Source organism: Engystomops pustulosus, chromosome 5, assembly GCF_040894005.1.
Source record: "Engystomops pustulosus chromosome 5, aEngPut4.maternal, whole genome shotgun sequence".
In the NCBI taxonomy this organism is placed as follows: domain Eukaryota; kingdom Metazoa; phylum Chordata; class Amphibia; order Anura; family Leptodactylidae; genus Engystomops; species Engystomops pustulosus.
Genome location: NC_092415.1, coordinates 163,297,475 through 163,324,521, shown reverse-complemented (window position 1 = coordinate 163,324,521; position 27,047 = coordinate 163,297,475). Strand labels below are relative to the sequence as shown.

The 27,047-nt window shown below is 42.4% G+C and overlaps 2 protein-coding genes across 8 annotated transcripts in view; one reads left to right on the top strand and one right to left on the bottom strand.

Annotated features, from left to right (window-relative positions):
- The window catches only part of PP2D1 (protein phosphatase 2C like domain containing 1), a 78,933-nt gene that overhangs the window by 13,226 nt on the left and 38,660 nt on the right, over positions 1-27,047 (bottom strand).
- KAT2B (lysine acetyltransferase 2B) overlaps positions 6,109-27,047 on the top strand; it is a 63,646-nt gene continuing 42,707 nt past the window's right edge. For 4 of the 7 annotated variants that reach the window (XM_072153642.1, XM_072153640.1, XM_072153641.1 and 1 more), the window contains exon 1: positions 6,109-6,567. In XM_072153642.1, the coding sequence (XP_072009743.1) occupies positions 6,124-6,567 (444 nt within the window). In that variant the 5' untranslated portion in view covers positions 6,109-6,123. Of the gene's footprint in view, positions 6,573-25,532; positions 25,675-27,047 lie in introns of those variants that run through there. The other 3 variants (XM_072153643.1, XM_072153644.1, XM_072153646.1) reach the window with 3 other exon arrangements.

Here is a 27,047-nt window from a genome sequence, read left to right as displayed (position 1 = left end):
ATACAAGGCAGGATGGATCCATGCTTTCAAGTTGTTGACGCCAAATTCTGACCCTACCATCCGAATGTCGCAGCAGAAATCGAGACTCATCAGCCCAGGCAACGTTTTTCCAATCTTCTACTGTCCAATTTTGATGAGCTGGTGCAAATTGTAGCCTCAGTTTCCTGTTCTTAGCTGAAAGGAGTGGCACCCGGTGTGGTCTTCTGCTGCTGTAGCCCATCTGCCTCAAAGTTCGACATACTGTGCGTTCAGAGATGCTCTTCTGCCTACCTTGGTTGTAACGGGTGGCGATTTGAGTCACTGTTGCCTTTCTATCAGCTCGAACCAGTGTGCCCATTCTCCTCTGACCTCTGGCATCAACAAGGCATTTCCGCCCACAGAACTGCCGCTCACTGGATGTTTTTTCTTTTTCGACCCATTCTCTGTAAACCCTAGAGATGGTTGTGCTTGAAAATCCCAGTAGATCAGCAGTTTCTGAAATACTCAGACCAGACCTTCTGGCACCAACAACCATGCCACGTTCAAAGGCACTCAAATCCCCTTTCTTCCCCATACTGATGCTCGGTTTGAACTGCAGGAGATTGTCTTGACCATGTCTACATGCCTAAATGCACTGAGTTGCCGCCATGTGATTGGCTGATTAGAAATTAAGTGTTAACGAGCAGTTGGACAGGTGTACCTAATAAAGTGGCCGGTGAGTGTAGGTGTACTCCACAGACAGCTGAGAGATAAGGCAACCCCAGGAAATATCTGATGACTTAACTAGATAGTATAATCTCCTAATAGAGCTGAATCATGAATGGAAGTTACCTCTAAATATGGACAGAGTAAATAATTAGCCTCCTTATCTGTCTGAAGTGGGGAGACCTTTGAAGGCTTTAAGATACACTGCTCAGTGCAGGAGAAAGAGCAGAAAAAGGTACAGAGAGGCTGATTTACCTAAAGGGAACCTGAGACCTCTAATAGACCCCAAAACCACAAAGAGTATTTTTTTTTTATAGCAGGCGGCATTGCAGCAGCCCTCTAAAATGACTTTTATTACTCATATCTCCTCCATAAGAAACAAACATAGTAGGGTGTGTTCTACTTTTTAACAAAGGTTGGACGATCCATTCAAGTTTAACATTTAGTTTACAAAGCTTAATAAAGAAAATGCATGCTATCCAGTAACACAAAGCCGATTACACACTTTTCCCAATGCATCATTTATATCGACATGTCAAACTTCTAAATATTTCATGATAAGGCAGAAGATTTATGATCATTCAAACCAACATATTCCTCTACTAGATTTATGTGGCTTTAAATGCAAACTCACCTGGTGTAAGTGAAAGCTACTCCATTGATAATGTAGATGGCTGAGATAAGTTTCCAGCCTGGATGTATGTACCATACGTGTTTACATGTTTCCAGGGTTACAGTAACCCTAGATACATTTCTAACAGTAACACCTGCTGCCTGGGTATTAGCTATTATTTACACTGTGAGATTTACAATCATCGTTACAGAGTCACATATCACAAGGCTTCTTTCCATAAAAAGTTATATTTTACTGGGTGATGAATTCAACATTTTTCTATCAATCAAAATTAAAATATGGAGAAAGTGCAAAACAACATAATCTGCTAAAATGGACCCACAATTACATTAGTCACAGGAGAGGTGATACGTTTCTGTTGGGACCTGATCCGTGTCTGTTTGACCACTAATCCTTGGTACTGCAATTAGTGGATGAAGGTAACTGGGAACTGTGCTATTCCCAATTTAAGCACCCCGGACCAGAAGAGAACAGTAGCATTTTATGTATACGCTATAGAGAGTATCTTTAGGCATATACTGACTGGTTGGGGTGTCCTAGCATCCTGCTCCCTTCTGCTAAACAACTTATACAGTGGGTACAGAAAATCTTCAGAACCCTTTAGAATCTTCACTCTTTGTTTCATAGTAGCCAGTTGGTAAGATCAAAAAAGTTATTTTTTTGCTCAGTAATGTAATGTAGATGAAAATGTGGATATTTTTGAAAATTTTTTAAACAAGAAAAACTGAAATATCACACGGTCATAAGTATTCAGCTGTGACACTCATATTTAACTCACATACTGTCCATTTACTCCTGATCCTCCTTGAGATGGTTCTACTAATTCATTGCAGTCCAACTGCTTTTACTTAAACCAATTGGACTTGATTAGGAAAGGCACAGACTTTTCTATATAAGACCTCACGGTTCACAATGCATGTCAGAGCACACAGGAATCATAAGGTCTGAGGAACTGCCCAGAGAGCTCAGAGACAGAATTATGGCAATGCACTTCAGGATTTAAAGGACCAGCATTCTCCTGATTGGTGCTGGTCAACCCAGATCTGCTATATAACCGGGTGGCTGACCATGTGAAATTTCAGTTTTTCTTGTTTAATAAATTAGCAAAAATCTCTACAGTTCTGCATTTTCTCTGTCAAGATTGGGTGCAGAGTGTACATTAAAGGGCATCTACCACCAGGATGAAGGACTGTATGCAAATGTAGCTGAGGGGCTCCAAGTTCCATAGGTGTTAATGGAGCCTGGAGCCCCTCAGGCTCATTGGCATACAGTCTTTCATCCTGGTGGTAGATGTCCTTTAATGAGCAAAAAAAATGTTTTTTTTATGTTACCAAGTGGCTCCAATGAAACAAATGTAAAGGGGTCTGAATACTTTCCGTACCTAATGTATGCTCACCAGAGGCTATTTGGGGGACGGATGCAACATTATTGCAACCATCCCTGGCCTATGCCGAGTGTATGCTCTGGAGGAACTTCAATGATGTAGAAGTCCATAAAAGGACAGTTACATTACTAAGGACACAACCTAAACATCAGAACCATCAGGGGGAGGAGAGGAACAGGATGACATATCCTATTGTGTGTCCTAGCCTTCCGTTGTAAGGACAGATAAGGACACAACCAAATGTATCCTTAAAATGCAGTTCTCACCCGCCCCCTGCTCCCTCAGCACTTCCACTTCTCTACTGTATGCTCCTGCCCTAAGATTATAGCAGACAGAGGGAGTGTGAGACATTGTAATAGCCTGTGATGACGAAGCTCAGAGGGCCCTGGTAGAGCACTTCTGACTCATTAGCATAATTTGAAAGGTTGATTTTAGAAGGAATGAGGCCATGGATAAAAAATATAAGATTACCAAAGTCACGGTGCCTGAATCTATAAGAAAGTGTCCCAGGTTTATCCATGCTTGATTTAGTAGATTTCCTTTCAGGATATAGGGCAGTGATATTGATGTGTACTCTTAGCGTGTATTTAGGGCCGGCGGAATGGCCTGGCAAAGCAGGCAATTGTCCAGAGCCCCCACCATTGCCCGCGCATGTGAGTGACTTGGGCAGCTGCCCGAATCACCCACCCGGAGTACGTTCCTGAGATACACATATCAATAGACCCCGCGTTAAGACACAGGTTCCATTAATATGCAGAGCAGGCAGACAAGACGCGTCTGTCTGTCCTGCTCTGTACAGTATGGAGGACACATATGATGTCATCACCCACCGCCTGCATACTTCTGTAGAGCTGCGACCTGGCAGAAGAGAGACTTAGAGAGGGGTTTTATGGTGTTAATCCTTATTATTAATGTTAAAACATAAAACATGTTGCTACTTATATAAATAACGTACACAATTGTTTTTGGTGATTTGCTTTCCCTTGCGTTTTCGCACTTGGTTTCAAAACACAATGCATATATAATAATAACCATTAGGGGTTCCTGTATGTAAACCCTGTATTATCCTGTATCAGATAGTGGTATCTGCAATGACACATCAGCACTGGGAGAAGTTGTAATGAAATGATCTTCTTGATGGAGCAGTCCATATTCTGTAAGGTACCGGATTCCAATAATGGGGCAGATTTATCAAGCTGTCTAAAAGTTAGAATATTACAGCTCAGCTTTAATTTTACCAGTGCTCATGAATATTTTAAAGCTGAGCTGTGATTGGTTTCCATGGACAGCTAAGAATATTCTGACTTCTACGCAGCTTGATAAATCTGCCCCAATGTCTGTGTCACTGACTGATACTAGTGTATGAGGCAGCGTCAGCCCATGTACTGTCAGTTTTTAGTAAAGGTGACATCTTTTTCTGGACAGGAGCTTTTTAAAGGTTTGTCTGTGAATTCGTATAGCAGGGAATCAGGGGTGGGGACTGTATATCTATCTGACTGTCTATCTTATATCTACAATGTATCTCACATCAATCTATTAATCTAGAAAACATAGCAGCGCTCCAGTCCAGGTATCAGGTGAAATATTTATTCCGAGCTGTAATGTAATGAGTAGCCCTTTTCATGCTTGAAATGTTGCAGCTTATTTCACTTCATACCTGGACGACTCATAAAGTAGTTTTATTTTGGGCCCTCACTTTTAATTTTGCGCAGGGCCCCACCCAGCCCTGGGTGTATTCACATGTGCATTTATTTTTTCTCAGTATGTTATCTGTCATTTTCAAGGGCATCATTCATTTTAGTCTGTACATTTTGTGCCAATATTAAGGCTTATTTACTAAGGGTCCCGTGGTCGCATTTCCGTAGAATTTTCATTTTTTTCGGCAATCACGCCGGCAGGACAGGGATTTTTGTGTTGCATGCAACCGGATTTTGGCGCATCGGCGCCGGCTTTCATGCGACACAAATGGGGGACGGGCTTCGGGCGATCTAACTGATTCGGACAAACCGCAAGATTTAACTTTAAATTTGTGTCATAAGATCAAGCACTTACATGCATCAGGAAGAAGAAGATGAACTCCGGCGGACCTGAGTGGGGAAGCGACACATGCAGGATATTGGGCGCACGATCTTCTTGAATTGCGGCAGATGTGCATTGCGGTCGGACAATGCACTTTTGGGGATCACGCAGGACAGGTAAGTAAATGTGCCCCATTGTATTCATATTCGATTTTTTTCATGCCTGTAAACATAGATTGATCTTTTACATTAATTAGACAGAAAACACCTCGTTTCCCAGTGTCATTAGTGCCAAAAACCGAACACAAATGTCATTATTGTGATTTTTCTGCGGATCCATAGACTTCTATTGTCGTCCGTGATCCACTAATGTGAAAAAAATTAGTGTAAGCTATAAAAGGTTTTCCAAGAATGATGACACGAAAAAATGAAATGTAAAGAAGCTGATATAAAAATTGGGTCAGTAGTCTACTTGAAAATCATGGATAGCACATTCAGAAAATAAACTATGTATGAATAAGCCCTATTTTCACAGCCCATTTGCCTCAGTCCGGCAACACATAGGTGAGCCCGGTACTATGACGTTACAACATGCACACACATTTATGCCAGTGCCACACAACATGGTCAGTCCATGAATCATGGAGGGTTAAGGACCGACCACAGTACAGAGACTTCTAGCATCATAGTGATAAATGATACAAGGAGTCCCTTCTTCCCTGCTGTAATTATGATGACAGTTTGGTGCTGCTGTGAAAGTAGGGACTCCTTGTATCCTATATCAATACGATGCTAGGAGTCCTGCTCTCTGCACTGTAGTCAGTCCTTGAAAATCGGCATTTTACAAAGTCCTAAACATGATTTAGGACCAACCACGGTGGTATGTGAAGAGAGAAGTCTATAGGAAAACACCTACAGCACCTATACCTAAAAATGGACCTGATCCAAAAAAAAAAACAGTAATACTAAAGAAAATAATGGAAGCGTATTTTTTTTTCACTTCTGGTACATTTTTGGGTCACTTGGATTTTTATACATTTTGCTTTAAGCTTCTCTTTGTATAATGTGAATAACTTGTAAGAACATTAACATTTTAGTCATTTTTCTAGTAATCCAAATATTTTTTTTTACTCTTTTAAGACCCTTCTTTGGACATTCCCTTATATTTCCACCTCTCTCATGTAGTCTTTCTTGTATATGATAAACTAGTTTCTATCTATGTAAGTTGTTTCAAGCTGCTCTCCGCCGGCAATAGCGCCCCCTACTTCATCATTATCGGTAAGTGCGGGTGTAATAGTGTGACTGCGGGGCCGGCCACTTTCCGGTCACTGTTGTCGGGTCGGCTCCTCCAGGCTCTGACCATCCGGCAGTCTTTCCGCAGCAGACGCGACCTGCCGGCAGCCATGGAAGTGGCCAGCAGCGGTGAGGAGGGAGGACTGGGAAGAAGCAGGAGGAGGAGGAGAGAGCAGGGAGGCGGTGATGTGCTCCAGCTGCCTCCCTGCTGGGGGATCGGCTGCAGATCTCGTCACCTCGCCCAGGGATCCGTGCACCGGAGCAGGGCAGGGGGCAGTCTTCTCCCCGGGCAGGCTCCAGGGCTCCTGCAATGTCCGAGGCGGCTGCAGACGGAGGCTCGGTGGTGGCGGTGGCGGGCGCTGCGGCACCTCAAGGATCTCCGGCCGTGGTGGCAGCGCCAGCAGCGGCGGCAGCCGGAGGAGCAGCCCGGGGAGCGGAGAGTCCGGCAGGGGGAGGCGCTGGAGCCGCACCGATCAGGATCGCTGCCAAGAAGGGGCAGCTCCGCTCTGCTCCCCGGGCCAAGAAACTGGAGAAACTCGGAGTGTACTCTGCCTGTAAGGTAACGTGTGTGACAGTGACAACACTGAGGAGGAGTGTGTGACAGTGACAACACTGAGGAGGAGTGTGTGACAGCGACAACACTGAGGAGGAGTGTGTGACAGCGACAACACTGAGGAGGAGTGTGTGACAGTGACAACACTGAGGAGGAGTGTGTGACAGTGACAACACTGAGGAGGAGTGTGTGACAGTGACAACACTGAGGAGGAGTGTGTGACAGTGACAACACTGAGGAGGAGTGTGTGACAGTGACAACACTGAGGAGGAGTGTGTGACAGTGACAAGGAGGAGTGTGTGACAGTGACAACACTGAGGAGGAGTGTGTGACAGCGACAACACTGAGGAGGAGTGTGTGACAGCGACAACACTGAGGAGGAGTGTGTGACAGTGACAACACTGAGGAGGAGTGTGTGACAGCGACAACACTGAGGAGGAGTGTGTGACAGCGACAACACTGAGGAGGAGTGTGTGACAGCGACAACACTGAGGAGGAGTGTGTGACAGCGACAACACTGAGGAGGAGTGTGTGACAGTGACAACACTGAGGAGGAGTGTGTGACAGTGACAACACTGAGGAGGAGTGTGTGACAGTGACAACACTGAGGAGGAGTGTGTGACAGTGACAACACTGAGGAGGAGTGTGTGACAGTGACAACACTGAGGAGGAGTGTGTGACAGTGACAAGGAGGAGTGTGTGACAGCGACAACACTGAGGAGGAGTGTGTGACAGCGACAACACTGAGGAGGAGTGTGTGACAGCGACAACACTGAGGAGGAGTGTGTGACAGCGACAACACTGAGGAGGAGTGTGTGACAGCGACAACACTGAGGAGGAGTGTGTGACAGCGACAACACTGAGGAGGAGTGTGTGACAGCGACAACACTGAGGAGGAGTGTGTGACAGCGACAACACTGAGGAGGAGTGTGTGACAGCGACAACACTGAGGAGGAGTGTGTGACAGCGACAACACTGAGGCACTGAGGAGGAGTGTGTGACAGCGACAACACTGAGGAGGAGTGTGTGACAGCGACAACACTGAGGAGGAGTGTGTGACAGCGACAACACTGAGGAGGAGTGTGTGCAGCGACAACACTGAGGAGGAGTGTGTGACAGCGACAACACTGAGGAGGAGGTGTGTGACAGGGACAACACTGAGGAGGAGTGTGTGACAGGGACAACACTGAGGAGGAGTGTGTGACAGGGACAACACTGAGGAGGAGTGTGTGACAGCGACAACACTGAGGAGGAGTGTGTGACAGCGACAACACTGAGGAGGAGTGTGTGACAGCGACAACACTGAGGAGGAGTGTGTGACAGGGACAACACTGAGGAGGAGTGTGTGACAGGGACAACACTGAGGAGGAGTGTGTGACAGGGACAACACTGAGGAGGAGTGTGTGACAGGGACAACACTGAGGAGGAGTGTGTGACAGGGACAACACTGAGGAGGAGTGTGTGACAGGGACAACACTGAGGAGGAGTGTGTGACAGGGACAACACTGAGGAGGAGTGTGTGACAGGGACAACACTGAGGAGGAGTGTGTGACAGGGACAACACTGAGGGGGAGTGTGTGACAGGGACAACACTGAGGAGGAGTGTGTGACAGCGACAACACTGAGGAGGAGTGTGTGACAGGGACAACACTGAGGAGGAGTGTGTGACAGGGACAACACTGAGGAGGAGTGTGTGACAGGGACAACACTGAGGAGGAGTGTGTGACAGGAACAACACTGAGGAGGAGTGTGTGACAGCGACAACACTGAGGAGGAGTGTGTGACAGCGACAACACTGAGGAGGAGTGTTTGACAGCGACAACACTGAGGAGGAGTGTGTGACAGTGACAACACTGAGGAGGAGTGTGTGACAGTGACAACACTGCAAGGAGTGTAAGACAGTGATAACACTATAAGGTGGAGTGTTTGACAGTGACAACATATTGTGAGAATGAGTGTGTGACCATGACAACACTACAAGGAGGTGTGTGTGACAGTGTAGGAGGATGTTTGTGACAGTGACAACACTGTGAGGTGAAGTGTGTAATTGTGACAACAGAGTGTGGGGCAGCGTGTGTGACATTGACGACACTAAGAAGGAGTGTGTGACAGTGACAACACTGCAAGGAGAATTATGTGAGAGCGACAACACTGTGAGGAAGAGTGTGTGACAGTGACAGCATGTTGTAAAGGAGGAGAGTGTGACAGTGACAACACTGAGGAGAAGTGTGTGACAGTGAGAACACTGCAAGGAGGATTGTGTGACAGTGAGAACATTGTGTAAGAAGAAGTGTGTGATAGTGACAACACTGCAAGGAGGTGTGTGTGACAGTGTAGGAGGGTGTTTGTGACAGTGACAACACTGCGAGGATGGTTGTGTGACAGTGACAGCACAGTGTAGGGAATAATGTGTGACAACATCACAGTGAAAGGAGGAGTGTGTGACAGTGACAATACATTGTGAGGAGGAGTGGGTGACAGTGACAATAAATTGCGAAGAGTAGTGTGTGACAGTGACAACACTGAGAGGAGACGTGTGTAATTGGGACAACAGAGTGTGTGACATTGACAATACATTGCGAGGAGGAGTGTGTGACAATACATTGCGAGGAGGAGTGTGTGACAATACATTGCGAGGAGGAGTGTGTGACAATACATTGCGAGGAGGAGTGTGTGACAATACATTGCGAGGAGGAGTGTGTGACAATACATAGTGAGGAGGAATGTGTGACAGCGACAACACTGAGGAGGAATGTGTGACAGCACAGAAGTAAATTATGACATTGACCACAGTGTACAGAATGTGTCAGTAGGAGTGTGTGACTGTAGCTACACACAGTGTGTGGTATGTGTGACAGTGTATCTGCCTATAAGGAATGTGTGACTGTGACATGATAGCATGTGAGGAGTAGTAGTGTACCACCATAGGGGAGGAGTGTATGACAGTGACTACAAAGTTTAAGGAAATGCTTGAAAGTGACATAAAAACCTTCTCTGACTGTCTAGGAGGGTGTGACAGCTTTTAAATTGTGTATTAGGACCACCCTGTGTATAGGGCAATCGTTGATGACATAGGATTGTACTAATGTGTAATAATGTAAGAAAATACTAGGTAGTGACTGCATCATATGTCATAACAGCTCACTGGCCGTTATCTGCTAACACAGTATAATATCATTACACTAATAATAGCCCCCTGTGCACTGATTGCTGAACATTATAGCGGTGTAATAATAATACACTGGGCACTGTCTGCTGAGATAACATTATAGCGGTGTAATAATAATACACTGGGTACTGTCTGCTGAGATAACATTATAGCGGTGTAATAACAATACACTGGGCACTGTCTGCTGAGATAACATTATAGCGGTGTAATAATAATACACTGGGTACTGTCTGCTGAGATAACATTATAGCGGTGTAATAATAATACACTGGGCACTGCCTGCTGAGATAACATTATAGCGGTGTAATAATAATAATACACTGGGTACTGTCTGCTGAGATAACATTATAGCGATGTAATAATAATACACTGGGCACTGTCTGCTGAGATAACATTATAGCGGTGTAATAATAATACACTGGGTACTGTCTGCTGAGATAACATTATAGCGGTGTAATAATAATACACTGGGCACTGTCTGCTGAGATAACATTATAGCGGTGTAATAATAATACACTGGGCACTGTCTGCTGAGATAACATTATAGCGGTGTAATAATAATACACTGGGTACTGTCTGCTGAGATAACATTATAGCGATGTAATAATAATACACTGGGCACTGTCTGCTGAGATAACATTATAGCGGTGTAATAATAATACACTGGGTACTGTCTGCTGAGATAACATTATAGCGGTGTAATAATAATACACTGGGTACTGTCTGCTGAGATAACATTATAGCGATGTAATAATAATACACTGGGCACTGTCTGCTGAGATAACATTATAGCGGTGTAATAATAATACACTGGGCACTGTCTGCTGAGATAACATTATAGCGGTGTAATAATAACACACTGGGCACTGTCTGCTGAGATAACATTATAGCGGTGTAATAATAACACACTGGGTACTGTCTGCTGAGATAACATTATAGCGGTGTAATAATAATACACCGGGCACTGACTGCTGAGATAACATTATAGCGGTGTAATAATAATACACTGGGCACTGCCTGCTGAGATAACATTATAGCGGTGTAATAATAATACACCGGGCACTGACTGCTGAGATAACATTATAGCGGTGTAATAATAATACACTGGGCACTGTCTGCTGAGATAACATTATAGCGGTGTAATAACAATACACTGGGCACTGTCTGCTGAGATAACATTATAGCGGTGTAATAATAATACACTGGGCACTGTCTGCTGAGATAACATTATAGCGGTGTAATAATAATACACCGGGCACTGACTGCTGAGATAACATTATAGCGGTGTAATAATAACACACTGGGCACTGTCTGCTGAGATAACATTATAGCGGTGTAATAATAATACACTGGGCACTGCCTGCTGAGATAACATTATAGCGGTGTAATAATAACACACTGGGCACTGTCTGCTGAGATAACATTATAGCGGTGTAATAATAATACACTGGGCACTGCCTGCTGAGATAACATTATAGCGGTGTAATAATAATACACTGGGCACTGCCTGCTGAGATAACATTATAGCGGTGTAATAATAATACACTGGGCACTGCCTGCTGAGATAACATTATAGCGGTGTAATAATAATACACTGGGCACTGTCTGCTGAGATAACATTATAGCGGTGTAATAATAATACACTGGGCACTGCCTGCTGAGATAACATTATAGCGGTGTAATAATAATACACTGGGTACTGTCTGCTGAGATAACATTATAGCGGTGTAATAATAATACACCGGGCACTGTCTGCTGAGATAACATTATAGCGGTGTAATAATAATACACCGGGCACTATCTGCTGAGATAACATTATAGCGGTGTAATAATAACACACCGGGCACTATCTGCTGAGATAACATTATAGCGGTGTAATAATAACACACTGGGCACTGCCTGCTGAGATAACATTATAGCGGTGTAATAATAATACACTGGGCACTGTCTGCTGAGATAACATTATAGCGGTGTAATAATAATACACTGGGCACTGTCTGCTGAGATATCATTATAGCGGTGTAATAATAATACACTGGGCACTGCCTGCTGAGATAACATTATAGTGGTGTAATAATAATACACACGGCACTGTCTGCTGAGATAACATTATTGCGGTGTAATAATAATAATACACTGGGCACTGTCTGCTGAGATAACATTATAGCGGTGTAATAATAACACACTGGACACTGTCTGCTGAGATAACATTATAGCGGTGTAATAATAATACACCGGGCACTATCTGCTGAGATAACATTATAGCGGTGTAATAATAATAATACACTGGGCACTGCCTGCTGAGATAACATTATAGCGGTGTAATAATAACACACTGGACACTGTCTGCTGAGATAACATTATAGCGGTGTAATAATAACACACTGGGCACTGTCTGCTGAGATAACATTATAGCGGTGTAATAATAATACACTGGGCACTGTCTGCTGAGATAACATTATAGCGGTGTAATAATAATACACTGGGCACTGTCTGCTGAGATATCATTATAGCGGTGTAATAATAATACACTGGGCACTGCCTGCTGAGATAACATTATAGTGGTGTAATAATAATACACACGGCACTGTCTGCTGAGATAACATTATTGCGGTGTAATAATAATAATACACTGGGCACTGTCTGCTGAGATAACATTATAGCGGTGTAATAATAACACACTGGACACTGTCTGCTGAGATAACATTATAGCGGTGTAATAATAATACACCGGGCACTATCTGCTGAGATAACATTATAGCGGTGTAATAATAATAATACACTGGGCACTGCCTGCTGAGATAACATTATAGCGGTGTAATAATAACACACTGGACACTGTCTGCTGAGATAACATTATAGCGGTGTAATAATAACACACTGGGCACTGTCTGCTGAGATAACATTATAGCGATGTAATAATAACACACTGGGCACTGCCTGCTGAGATAACATTATAGCGATGTAATAATAACACACTGGGCACTGCCTGCTGAGATAACATTATAGCGATGTAATAATAACACACTGGGCACTGCCTGCTGAGATAACATTATAGCGGTGTAATAATAACACACTGGGCACTGCCTGCTGAGATAACATTATAGCGATGTAATAATAACACACTGGGCACTGCCTGCTGAGATAACATTATAGCGATGTAATAATAACACACTGGGCACTGCCTGCTGAGATAACATTATAGCGGTGTAATAATAACACACTGGGCACTGCCTGCTGAGATAACATTATAGCGATGTAATAATAACACACTGGGCACTGCCTGCTGAGATAACATTATAGCGATGTAATAATAACACACTGGGCACTGCCTGCTGAGATAACATTATAGCGGTGTAATAATAACACACTGGGCACTGCCTGCTGAGATAACATTATAGCGATGTAATAATAACACACTGGGCACTGCCTGCTGAGATAACATTATAGCGATGTAATAATAACACACTGGGCACTGCCTGCTGAGATAACATTATAGCGGTGTAATAATAACACACTGGGCACTGCCTGCTGAGATAACATTATAGCGGTGTAATAATAACACACTGGGCACTGCCTGCTGAGATAACATTATAGCGATGTAATAATAACACACTGGGCACTGCCTGCTGAGATAACATTATAGCGATGTAATAATAACACACTGGGCACTGCCTGCTGAGATAACATTATAGCGATGTAATAATAACACACTGGGCACTGCCTGCTGAGATAACATTATAGCAGTGTAATAATAACACACTGGGCACTGTCTGCTGAGATAACATTATAGCGATGTAATAATAATACACTGGGCACTGCCTGCTGAGATAACATTATAGCGATGTAATAATAACACACTGGGCACTGCCTGCTGAGATAACATTATAGCGATGTAATAATAACACACTGGGCACTGCCTGCTGAGATAACATTATAGCGGTGTAATAATAACACACTGGGCACTGTCTGCTGAGATAACATTATAGCGGTGTAATAATAATACACTGGGCACTGTCTGCTGAGATAACATTATAGCGGTGTAATAATAACACACTGGGCACTGTCTGCTGAGATAACATTATAGCGATGTAATAATAACACACTGGGCACTGTCTGCTGAGATAACATTATAGCAGTGTAATAATAACACACTGGGCACTGCCTGCTGAGATAACATTATAGCGGTGTAATAATAACACACTGGGCACTGCCTGCTGAGATAACATTATAGCGGTGTAATAATAATACACTGGGCACTGTCTGCTGAGATAACATTATAGCGGTGTAATAATAATACACTGGGTACTGTCTGCTGAGATAACATTATAGCGGTGTAATAATAATACACTGGGTACTGTCTGCTGAGATAACATTATAGCGATGTAATAATAACACACTGGGCACTGTCTGCTGAGATAACATTATAGCGGTGTAATAATAACACACTGGGCACTGACTGCTGAGATAACATTATAGCGGTGTAATAATAACACACTGGGCACTGTCTGCTGAGATAACATTATAGCGGTGTAATAATAATACACTGGGCACTGTCTGCTGAGATAACATTATAGCGGTGTAATAATAACACACTGGGCACTGCCTGCTGAGATAACATTATAGCGGTGTAATAATAATACACTGGGCACTGTCTGCTGAGATAACATTATAGCGGTGTAATAATAACACACTGGGCACTGTCTGCTGAGATAACATTATAGCGGTGTAATAATAATACACTGGGCACTGTCTGCTGAGATAACATTATAGCGGTGTAATAATAACACACTGGGCACTGCCTGCTGAGATAACATTATAGCGGTGTAATAATAATACACTGGGCACTGTCTGCTGAGATAACATTATAGCGGTGTAATAATAACACACTGGGCACTGCCTGCTGAGATAACATTATAGCGATGTAATAATAATACACTGGGCACTGCCTGCTGAGATAACATTATAGCGGTGTGATAATAACAATTGTGTAATAACAACACACAGGCCATTACAACACCTCAGTGTATTACACATAACCGTAGTATTGTGCAGTCTATAGCCAGTCCATACATCATACTGTACATACTGTACATACCAGTACAGCTACACAGGGAACTTTTCTTTCTTTTTAGATCTGATAGAAGTAGACAACCCTAATTGTGCGCCTTCATGTTCTTGTAATATACCATGGAGAAAGGCAGAGACCTGTCCGTCAGGCCGAGTGTGTACAGTACAGAGTGCAGGTCTCTGCTCCCGGAATGGGAAGGTCACTGCATCTGCCGCATTTGTGTAAATGTATAGGATGCATAGAAGAAGGTGTGTTATACATTGTATAATGTATAGGTGTAAACACCTCTCTGTAATGAACTTAGGGGCTGTGTACCCCCATTCTTAGAACTGATAGGTGTCCCACTTAGTAGTCAGGTGTACATAGGTATAAGGACCGTGCACGCAGACATGTGGAGGCAATAGTGGATTATAATATAGGAGGTTTGGGCAGCAGCACGGAAACCAAGGCCACAAAATTCACCCATGAAATCCTAGTATAGCTGTTCCTGCTCTCAATACACATATACACAAGAGCCATTTCAGGACCTTTGAAGGTCCTCCAAAGGTCCTGAGACTGCAGATTGAAATCAGACAGAAGGACACATCCTCCATTCCCCAAGAAGCTGATTCTAGTACCAGATGTAGGAAATGATTCCAGCCTTGTAGGGGCTATAATATTCATGCAGCCCAGGACCCATCCGCCCCTGTGTGATATATAAATATAGAATTGTCTTCCGAAAGTAACCCCTTCATTCCTGAGGTTCTCCCTTTCCCCATTAAAGTCCAGTCTTTCCATGCACTGAGAACATCATCAGCTTCATCCCGTCTATGTCCAGTGTCATTGTTCCCGGCTGCCATTACTGCATTGTGGCTGCTCACGAGCAGGAGGATAGCCATGCATTCATGTGTGAGAGGAAATCCAGCAAGTTATGTAACTACAATAATACCCTGGATGGACCTATCATATGAGGGCACTTGTCCTGGACAGTTGTAAACACAATATACAGATAATAACATTATACTATTATACTGTACTGCGTAAGATTGTCATGTGAGTGATGATGTGATGTAGTTACACTATGATCAACATATGATCGACTTCTGCCCCTCTACAGTACATGACTCTGACCTGTCACCTCTCATGTGCTACAGTAAATATTCTTATCCCCAAATCTGTATAAATTTGTGTTAGCGTATGATTTCACAGATAATTGTCATCCGTCTGCCATCTGTTTTTTTCACGAATCCTCATAAACTATAGTCTACGAGTGATCCGTAACACATTTCTGACTAGGACATGCTCGGCTTTTAAAACAGATCAGTCACAAGGGTCCGTTAAAATATTGTCAATGGGCACCGATCCAATAAGAATATTGCGCTTAGCAGCGCAGTGTGCACTCGATTTTCACGGTTGTCTGTATCTACACTTGTTGTGAATTGTTTTAGAAGTTTCTAATGGGAGTTACAGAGGAACAAATAAATATAATCGGGAAGTACTAAATCAGAAATGTCAGGAGAACTTTTTACTGTGTCAAAGCCAATGCAAAAGTGAAGCTTAGAAGATAGCGGGGGGCAGGGAGGGTTTGGGGGGAGGTATTGGAATGACTATGGGACCACTTTATAAATAAACTATATTACTAGGTTTTGGATCCCTGGACTAATACTTTAAAATAAGTGGATCAGAGAATGTCCTGGTGCTGCTTTTCTATGATAAACTATAATAATAATAAATTCATAAGTCCACCCTTTGGTTCTTCTATTTTTTCCAGTCATCATGGATTAGTCTGGGCTCACATCTATTTTCTTTGCCAAATGTTGTAAAGACACGTTGGGCGGACTTCCAACATGTCCTTACAACGTGGGGCTCATTTACGAAGGGTTGCGCTGCTCAATTTTGTCGGACAGTGCGCCGTTTTCAGGGATTGCACAGCTTGGACAGGTATTTAACAGGTGTCTGCGCTGGGATTGTGTCACACGCGATCCATTTTTGGCACAGCCGCACTGGCTTCCATGAGACACAAAGTAGGGGGCGGCCATTTTAGAGGGGTATTATTCTCTTTTTTTATTCACTTATACTTAGGAAGGTGATTAATATTAGGGTGTGACAACTGACAACCCCTCACCAAATATCTGGTACACAGGTAATGATACACAACGCCATTCATTGTCTAGTGGCTGATCTTTGCAGTTAAAGCCCATCCATTTGAATGAGAGCTTGTTCAGACTGGCATTTACGTTTCACTTCCACGAATAACTCACCCTGTGTTGTGTCAGGATTGTATCCACATCTATTCTCCAAAAATGGTTGTCACCTACAGTATATGTTGTCTGATTGTTTTGCAGACCCATTGACTTCATTGAAGTCTGTGCTCTGTATTAGTGAAAACACAGTGCATGCTGGGGGTTTTTTGTATAATGAATTTTTTTAAACCAGACATCCCCTCTAATCCAAACAGACCCAGGAATGTAAGAAATGTTGTTTGTATCAGTGTTTTAGCAGTGGCCGTGCCCCACGTGGAAATGATTTTCAGCGCTGGATGGGATGTATGTAGATCAGAATGTGATGACATATAAGGAACATTACAGTCTTTAATCTCATTTTACAACTTGCTGCTTTGCAGATGATTGGATGTATGGTGCAGGGTGGACACGGCCATAAACATTTGGAGAGATTGAGAGGATTTCTGTATGACACGGAGGACAGATTGGTATCAGGCCTGTGCTGCTCTCTAGTATCTCTCCTGCCAGCGGGGGAGACATAATCAGAGTCAATGCTGGGCTTATGTCTTCTCTTAATCTTTACTAAGTGATTAAGGCCAACAGACAGAAACATGACTTTATTAAAAGCAACCACTTAGCTACTGATTTGATGATTAATTCTAGGTTTTTGCTGTGCTTAAAGTTAGAAGAAATTAGATCCAGTTTTCACAATGTTTAGAATGAAGTACTACGTCATTAGGGGATTATTAATCCATGACCAGGATGCAGCTTCATCTACAGGGGGTCTGCTGGAGGAACCAGACAATTCAGTCGTACAGTGTAAAAACTCTTTTCTAACATCTTCTTTTGTTTCTGACATAGAATTAGTTGAAGTTGGATAATTAAAGCCTACAGCTAGTCCGGTAGCATTTGCTGTTGAATTTTTGTTAGGAGTCCAACGTGTGTATAGTTTTGGTTATTATGTGACTTATATTTATCCTTTAGCAGCTTTCCTCTTTGCAGTCTTTATCTATAGTTGTATATACTGTGTGTGATTCTGGGTGACGGCCTAGCGGCTGCGGCTCCCTGCTGCTACTCCCATCTGCATAAAACCAAAACGAGCTTCTTTTTTTTCTTGCAAGCAAGATGAAATTCAGCAAACATTCAGGAGTAAAAAGCAGATAAGGAGGGAAGAGACAAAGTTACAAATGGTTAGGTCAGAGATGCTGATGTTGTGTGTAACACTGGCCTAACCCTGGTAGTCTCATGTAGTGGCAGGATAATGGCGCAATCCGAAAACCTTAAAGGGGTTGTACAGCTACCAAACATAAAAAAAAAACTCCTGTGTATCTTAATTACATGCCCTGCCTGTAAAGGACCTATACTTTTCCCTCTAATTGCTGTGGCTAATAGTCTTTTAAAAGGTTATTACCTTTTTATTCCTGCTCGCCCTGGATGGTGTAAAAAAGATGGCCGCCATGCACAGAACACATAGCGCAGCTATTGGCTGCTTTGGATGTGTGCGCATCTATACGCACAGCTGCTACAAACAAGCACCACCTGGTGCACACTCCAGAGGTATCAGCTGAGAGTTCAGTCCACATAACCAAAGTTAAATCAAACCTCTATATTGTATAATATGTCACATACACCTCTCCAACTACAACAACCAAAATACAAAAGAGAAGAGCTGCAAAGCCATCCACAAAAATATATGCTTTATTATAATGCCAATGCACAAAAATATACAAATGTATACCATATAGATAGGAAAATCAAAGCAAGGGGAAAACAAGTGGCCCTAGATGGAACAGGGCCCCCACAGAGTACATAAACCCCCCTTAATAAGCCCAATGATTAAAGCATACCCAGTAGTTATAAGTAAATATTTAGTCAAAAAAGTAAAGCAATCGAGGATAAGGTAACTATTGCTCAATAAAGCATAATGAAAACTGGAGGTACCTTCTGGCGTCCAAATATCCACATACCAACAGTACAATTACCCGAAAACATGAAGATAATGGGCAATCAAAGGGCAATTAGGGGGGGGGGGGCAATGGTACACCCTGAAGCATGTTTCGCACTGATGCTTCATCAGGAAGACATGATGCTGTTGCAGACCCTTAACCTCCAATTATAGTTAACCCATAGTGGACAACTGCTGTGGCTCATAGCAGCTTTCCATAAAGATTACACTATAATAACACTTTGTGTACACTGATCTGTACCTATTGGAAAATACACAAATATACAGGACTCCAAAATGTAGACTCTAGTATATACAACTTTATCACCCACTCAACAAAAACACCCCCTGATATAAAATGAAAGATTTGGAGGCTGTATAGACAGAACCTGAAAACGGCGCTGTAGTGTGTGAATTTTCTATGGTAACTCTGATATTGTACATTCCAGCGGGGGCGTCCTGAATAGTTGCTGAAATTTCAACAAACTTGTCCCTTACCTAAAGTTGTGGCAGTGAGTGCAAAGTTTTTTGCTGTAAATTGCTGCAGTTTTATTGATCAACATGGGCTATCTGCAGCAATTCATGAAAATGTGCTACGTCAGAGTATACCATGAGAAGGTTTTTATAAAAAATGTTATTTGTCCTGGTATAAAACCTGACATGGGCTATCTGCAGCAATTCATGAAAAAGTGCTACGTCAGAGTATACCATGAGAAGGTTTTTATAAAAAATGTTATTTGTCCTGGTATAAAACCTGACATGGGCTATCTGCAGCAATTCATGAAAAAGTGCTACGTCAGAGTATACCATGAGAAGGTTTTTATAAAAAATGTTATTTGTCCTGGTATAAAACCTGACACAGCAGGTCTGCAGAAAGAACTTTTCTCTATTTGACTATGTCCCAAGAGATACGGAACATTAACCACTTCCCCTTCCTCGGCGCTTCTGCTCCTCTCCTTGGCACTGATACAAAATTGTAGGCATTTCCCTGTATAAATTTGGCACGTGCATCGACGCCATTTTCCAGGGAAACTCTGTCGCAGCAGTTACAAATCCCCCACAACCGCCCAGATATCTATTTTCCTTTTTTTTATAGCTGGTTTTCAGAATAATGTTACAGAACTGATAGTTCTTTTTACATGTTCTGCAGAGGTGCAACAATGAACAATGGGGCACATTTACTAAGCGTTGTGCGCCAGTTTTCTGTTGCACATTCTTTGTAGTGCAATCTGGTTGCACAGGTATTTAAGAAGTGTCCGCGCCACATTTGTGTAACACACAACCCTTTTGTGGCGCAGCTGCACTAGGCATCACGTGACACAAATTAGGGGGTGTCCCGATGCCCCGATTCGGACCGTGCGCCATTTTTATTATGCAAAGTCAGACAGAAGTGTGTGGCAAGCTCTATGTTAAAGGTGCAACAAACATAAAAGTGGTGCACTCTATCGGGGCAGTGCGGGGGCGTCAGATTAATGCAGAACGTGCGCCAGAAATCCTGAATCTGGTGCACCCTGCACTATACACAGGCTACCTGTGTACTGCATTTAGGGCACTTTCCAATATTTTAAGTAAATATGCCCCAATGTTTCTACTTTGTCACAAGTGCACAGCCTCGTCACAAAGCATTTACTACCAGATATGCTCTAGCTACTTGTGTGGATTTTACCCTGGATGGCGTAGCATTTACTTGGTGCATGTAAATTGTCTTCCTTATACCAACACACATCTGTTATCCCTCTGGCAGTCTGTGTGCTGAGGAGGGGGCACTGGCAGAGGAGTGCACAGTAAGCTTCATTTGGGTTTGGCTCCAGTTGTCTTGTTTTGACAGCTCAGGGAGGTGGCGCTTAACTTGTTGCTTCTTCTTCCCAACTTAACACACCCCTCCCTGTGAAGGCGTACATTTATTAACCTATTATCTCCTGGTTAATACTGCTATGATTTTATTATATAAGAATTATTGTTATGAAATAGAGAGAGATACATTTCACATCTAATAACAATAACAATGTATTTTGTAAACATAGTAACGCTTGACACTTTGCTAGTTCTTTTTCTAGAGGATTTGCACCATTGAGAATCATTTTCATATGCAATCCACAGCAGAGTGACACTGTAATAGAGAGCTGGGACAAAGGCACAAAGAAAAGGGGAGTGTTTGCCTTACACAGCTTATGTATATGAGCTTTCCACACAGGGAACAGTAGAACATGTCTGTATAACACTAATCCCATGAGGGATCAGTCCGACTTTCACAGGCTTTGTGAATTAAGTGTCTGAATAAGGAGGTAAACAGGAAAAAGTGTATCCCCAGTCTAAAACTGTGTATTCTTTCAAGCTATTTGGTGTCCTAATTTCTAGGTGTGTTTTTTTTTTTTTTAAAAAAAAACCTCCACAGGCTGTGCCCAGCATTATTGGGGCATTCGTGGTTGGCACTATAGTGGGCATATGTAACTGGAATGGGATCTGGTGTAATACGGGGTCACTTGTGGCTACCGTGGGAGTCTGTGGAAGGCCATTACACTGTATTTTCTGGCATCTGTTAATGTTAGTGACTGGTATATGGTATATCTGTTTTACAACACTTCAGCAGGGCTTTGGGAATAACGTTCTCCAATGTGCTGTAAAGATTTAGTGACTGCTTACATGTGCGCAGCTACCCTAAACACATATGACTTAGGTTCTCTCTCTCACCTTTTTATTACTAAAGTGATAATAAAGTAACAGGGTAAGGTCACTGATGCATGGTATCTGCACATAAACGTGTGTGGTATTGGGCCTCAAACAATGGACCTGTGGTGGTCTGAGTGTACTGGAAAATGACGACATGAGCCGCACAGACATGAGTAAGGGTGATGCCACACATGGGGTTTTGGTCCGTTTTTAAACATCCGCTTTCAGTCCGTTTTTGGCAGTTTACCATGCGTTTGGCTGCTTACGACCTGTTTATCTATAATAATTGGGAAAAATGGACCAAAAACGCCAACGTGTGGCATCACCCTAAGACCTGCTCCATAACTTCTGGCTTGGTTTGTGAAAACCACTGCCTTGTGTACAAGCCCATTGACATACCAGGTGCTGCGTGCCCTTCATACAATGGCCAGCACATAGCCCAAAAAAATCTGCACGTGGCCCCAGTGAGAAGTGTAGAATTGTTTGGAAGCCATGGGGGGCATTTATTATCACCTTTCAAATGGAAAACTGGTGGAAATTTTTTTCCCCTTGCTGAGCCTCTTGCGCCTTATTTATGAAGTGTTCATATAGGGAACATGGTACACACCAAAATGAATTTTTATGATTTTATTCCAGTAAATATAACACAAGATATATATTATACAGATCACAAATAGTTTAAGATGTTTCGGTCATTTCTTTCTTTGTCAAGTGAGATCTGGCTTAGCATAGTGGAATGTGGGATTGTGGTGAGGTGACCGAAACGTTGCAAACTATTAGTGATCTGTATAATATATATCTTGGGGAGCATTTATCATACGCTGTCGCTCGTGTGCCAGCGTATGGTAGCCACGCTGCTGCATATTTGCAGCGAAATACATCAGGAGGCTGGCGTTTATTCTACGCCAGCAATTTTTCACATTTGCTGTCCCCGCGCCAGCCCAAATTATGACCCTGCTTGTGAATCCGACACTTTTCTGGCGCTTTTATTTTTCAGACTTATTTTACAAATTAGAGCACCTAAAAGCTGGTTTAGGGAGCTCTATTTTACCTTCATGAATGGGGAGACAGATCTTATCCTTTTGGTTCTTGCGCGAAATCATTAATCCCTTGTGCCACAAATCCCTTTCTAAGCCACTTTGCTCCCAAATTGATAAATGCCCCCCCATGTGTTTTAAGGAGTTTTCTGGTAATAATATTGATGACTTATTGAAAGGATAGGTCCTTATTATGATATTAGTGGGTGGTATGGGACAGGAAGCAGATTTTTTAGGAGATAAACTGCAGTAACCCAGTTCAGCCACTATTCAGAGAGCGGAGCTGTCTGATTTATGTTCCATTCTGTGAGGAACAGGTGATTTGCTGGGGTACAGGTTGTTAGACTCCCTCTGATATTAAGTACTATCTTTAGGATAGCGTATAAATATATTTATCCTAAAAAAAAACCTTGAATAAGCAGGGCAGCCCTAGATATTAACACAAAAATTAACATAAAAATAAAGCTAAGAGAGTAAAAACGAAAAAAGTGTGAAATATTGTAAACGTGCTTGATTTTCCACTGACTGTATAAGCAGTGTAAATGGAGGATTGAATATTCACTCGCAGATAATGCTTGTTTACTCTGTAGCAGAATGTCTTTGTAATTGTTCATTGAAACGATTGAAGTGTAGAGACATTTTATTCTCTACAATCAATTCTTTCATGCGCTGGCATTGAGGAGATTGTATTACCACCAAGCACTGATCCAATTTACTTGGCAAGCAAAAAGGAACATGAAACAACCTCCCTGTCTTACACTCTTGTAAAAATAGTTATTCTCCAGAGAAATCATTTAACCCAATCATGTAATTGCTCTAGTTGATTATTCGTAAAGAGATTTTAAAGCCTAATGAAAAGCATAAACAGGGTAAAACAAGGCTCTCTACACTTTCATTCCAAGACATGACCCTGGTCCCCCACTAGTCTTTGTTCTTTCTGTTGCAGAGAACAGATGTCTCAAGTCATTTCCCGTCTGTATTGGTTAAAAATTAATTATTATTTCATTTATTTTCCACCATTATAAGGACTCTTGCCTTAGAGAACAGGGGCCAACTGGGTGCAGGAGAGAGGAGGGGTGAGCGCTCTATAGAAAGCCAAGCAGCCCCCCCAAAAAATAGCACAAGTTCCATATTTTTTACACATCGTGATCGGGTGCCATAGACCTCTATGGGGGCTAAAAAAAGGCTTTCATAACGGTTATGCGCATGAGGCCTAAGGCTACATTCATATGTTGTATAAGCCCTCTATTATACATATTATACTTTGGGGGGATTCAGAATGTGTCCCTACAACGGAGGACTAGGATGTATCCCACTGTATGCTCATACAAAGGGATACATTCTCCGGTTCTACCCCATTTCTTGGCTGAATCTGTTATGTCTACGAGGGGACGACATTGCTTTTCGTATATGCTCGGGCACAGACAGATTCTCTTTACTCTGGTGATGTGGCCTTGAGCACCTATGACTCATTTGAATATTTTTATACAGAGAATCGAAAATAAAGGTCATTCCTTGGAAGACATAACAAGCAACGAGTTTGGGACATCTACCTCCAGTAAATCTGATGATAGATTCCCTTTAAGCCAGATCTTCCAAGGTCTTTCCAAGGTATGATTCACTGGTTCTATCTCCTCACTGTTATGTTTATGGCTAACGCCCATTTATTAACATATTGGTTTCTCATCTGTTGATTATTAATAGTAGACTTTTAGGCTGCATATGCTTGTGCAGGAAATGTAGTTATGTTCAGTATACCTTAGTCTAGTGTATTCTGCAGGACGATGGCTGAATAAGCCATACAGGCTTTGGTTGCATTAACATGAGTTTTTTTCATCCTCAAGCTGCTAAAGAATGTAATTCTTATTAAAAAAATATTTTTCAAGGACATAAATCAGTGATTCCTACCTGATAGCATGTGTGTGGCCTGAGGCCCAGTTTATTTCAGCCATGTAGGGCGCAGCTGCCTTTCCCAGGATAATCTGGCAGGAGTTTTGTTTCCAACATAGGATCAGTATATGAAAAAATAACTAGTAAAAATACTGCTAAATTTTTTTTCCTCTGTTAGAATTAAATTCTATTTGGGAACAAAATATAAAAGTTGAACACAACTCACAGATATTTGGTATCTATACCTGTACTTATAAGCACTCCCTCTCAAATTTTTTTTATCATGACATAATTTAAAATACCACCTTAGATATATAATAACACTCATTAGATTCTTCATGTGTCATTATTTATTTAGAAAATGATTTTGCAGCCTTTCATATGTATCAGCCCTTTTCATTCTATCAAAAACTCTCGGTTTTGTTTGATCATCAGCAAGTGTGACCACCTGGTGAAAGACATCTGTGCATGAATTAATGGCCAAAAACCTCAATATAATTTAATTGTAATAAGTAATATGATATGGGGACCTGCCACTAGTTGTATATGTAAAAAATGTGGTGACAGGTTCCCTTGGCTGACAAATTGGCTTTTTCTTCTTTTTTTTTTTTTTTATGGAAACCCTGTCCCCTCTAGACATGACTAAATATAGGCACCTCTCTTAAAGGACATCTACCATAAGTGTATTTAAGGTAGATGTGTCCTAATAAGAAGTTGTTCTTCAGTACTAATTTTATTATAACTCTGTAACGTCTGTGCCTAGACGTTGCACTATCCACAGTTTGCGGAATAGATGGTGTTCATTTGTGTGTGAACTGTGGCTTACTGCTTGTGTTTGGATTTACTGAGCCACACCCTGCTCCTTGCATTTCAGCCCTGCCCAGCAAGGGTTACTAGCCTGATGGACAGTTTTCCCAGTGTGCTGCTGGGGGCGTGTCCGGGAACTGCCTTATATACCTGCCCATTCCCATCATACCTGGCTGGTTATTTTTAGTCTTGTCCTATCTGTGGATCTAGTTCAATTTTACCTGTCTCTGTTTGTCTGCCCGTATCTGTACCTGACCTGTATATTACCTGCCTGATCTTGATCTTGACCTGACCTGTGTATATCTGCCTTGAAGACCTGTATATATCTGTTGTATATATCCTGTTTTTGTATTCTGTGCACCAGTGTGAACACTGGTCTATTCCTGTATTCCGGTTACCTGTTCAGTCCTGTGTTAGTATTCTGTGCACCAGTGTGATCACTGGTCTATACTTGTATTCCGGTTACCAGTCCGCTCCACCATCCAGCAGCTGCCAGACGAAGTAAGTCTGCCTTGCCATCTTGTAGGGTCTCTCAAGGACTGTCAGTTAGATATTGGGTTCGCCCTTATCGGGCGGTTTATCTGCTTTAGGCAGGGCCTTAGCCCGCAGGGACGTCGCAGGGTGAGTTCCCCACCACTTACCTAGTCTGACAGCTAGCGCCAAGCCTGGTTGTGGTTGTGCGTTTTGCTGGATAGGTGCTGACAAAATCTATATGCCACTATTGCGGAAATATAGAGTTATAGAAATTATGAAAATGACCCTACGTCACCCGAGTGCCTCGGGGAGCCTTTTATTTTAATGTATGCACTACCCCCAAAACGCTAGCAGTCTTGCCCTGTCTTGACGCCCACAACGCATAGATGATGTCCCATAGTAAATTTCATAACTTTTAGACACTATAAAATATAGAGTTATAAAATAAGAAGCATTGTTCCTCAGGAACTTCTTTTTAGGACACATCTACCATCAGTAAAATGATGGTAAATGTTCTTTAATATGATCACTGTGTAGTTTCTTTATTTATCCCTTCACTTCCTCCCTTAAGGTGCTCCTGCTGTCTAGAATGGACACAGACCTTTGCTTATAGAAAACTACAATCCCTACAAACCCTTGTACCTTCAGTTTCCTACTGAGACATCCTTTATCTGAATTTTCTACCAGTTTAATGACAAGAGGATGTAAAATGCTAACTGCAGCCATCTCATGGCCCATGGAGCATGTCAGAGCTGCTTCTAACTCACACTGACAACTTAAAGAGGAGGACTGTTTTAGCTGATCCAGTTAAAGGGGAAATTTGCATTATTAAAGTAACATTTGCCACTGTTAAAGGGGTATTCCGGGAATATGAACATCTGATGCAAAAACCCATAATGCTATGAATAAATGTATACAACAAAACTATACACAAAGCTTAAATTGTTTGATTTTATAATTGACAAAATGTTATGACCTCTCTCAAGTAGGCGGATTTATCATCAAGATGGCCACCACTAGAAACTACAAGTCTCATGACCCCTGAGTTTCCAGAAACCCTTCTCCCTCTTATACTCTGCTCCCAGTGATGATGTAACAGACTGTCCTGCTACCATAGTAATGATGTGTAACTGCCATCACTGCACATTGCTCCACTGAGACGACGTCTCACCACAACACTGACCATACTGCACTGCAACCAACCGACTACAGCCAAA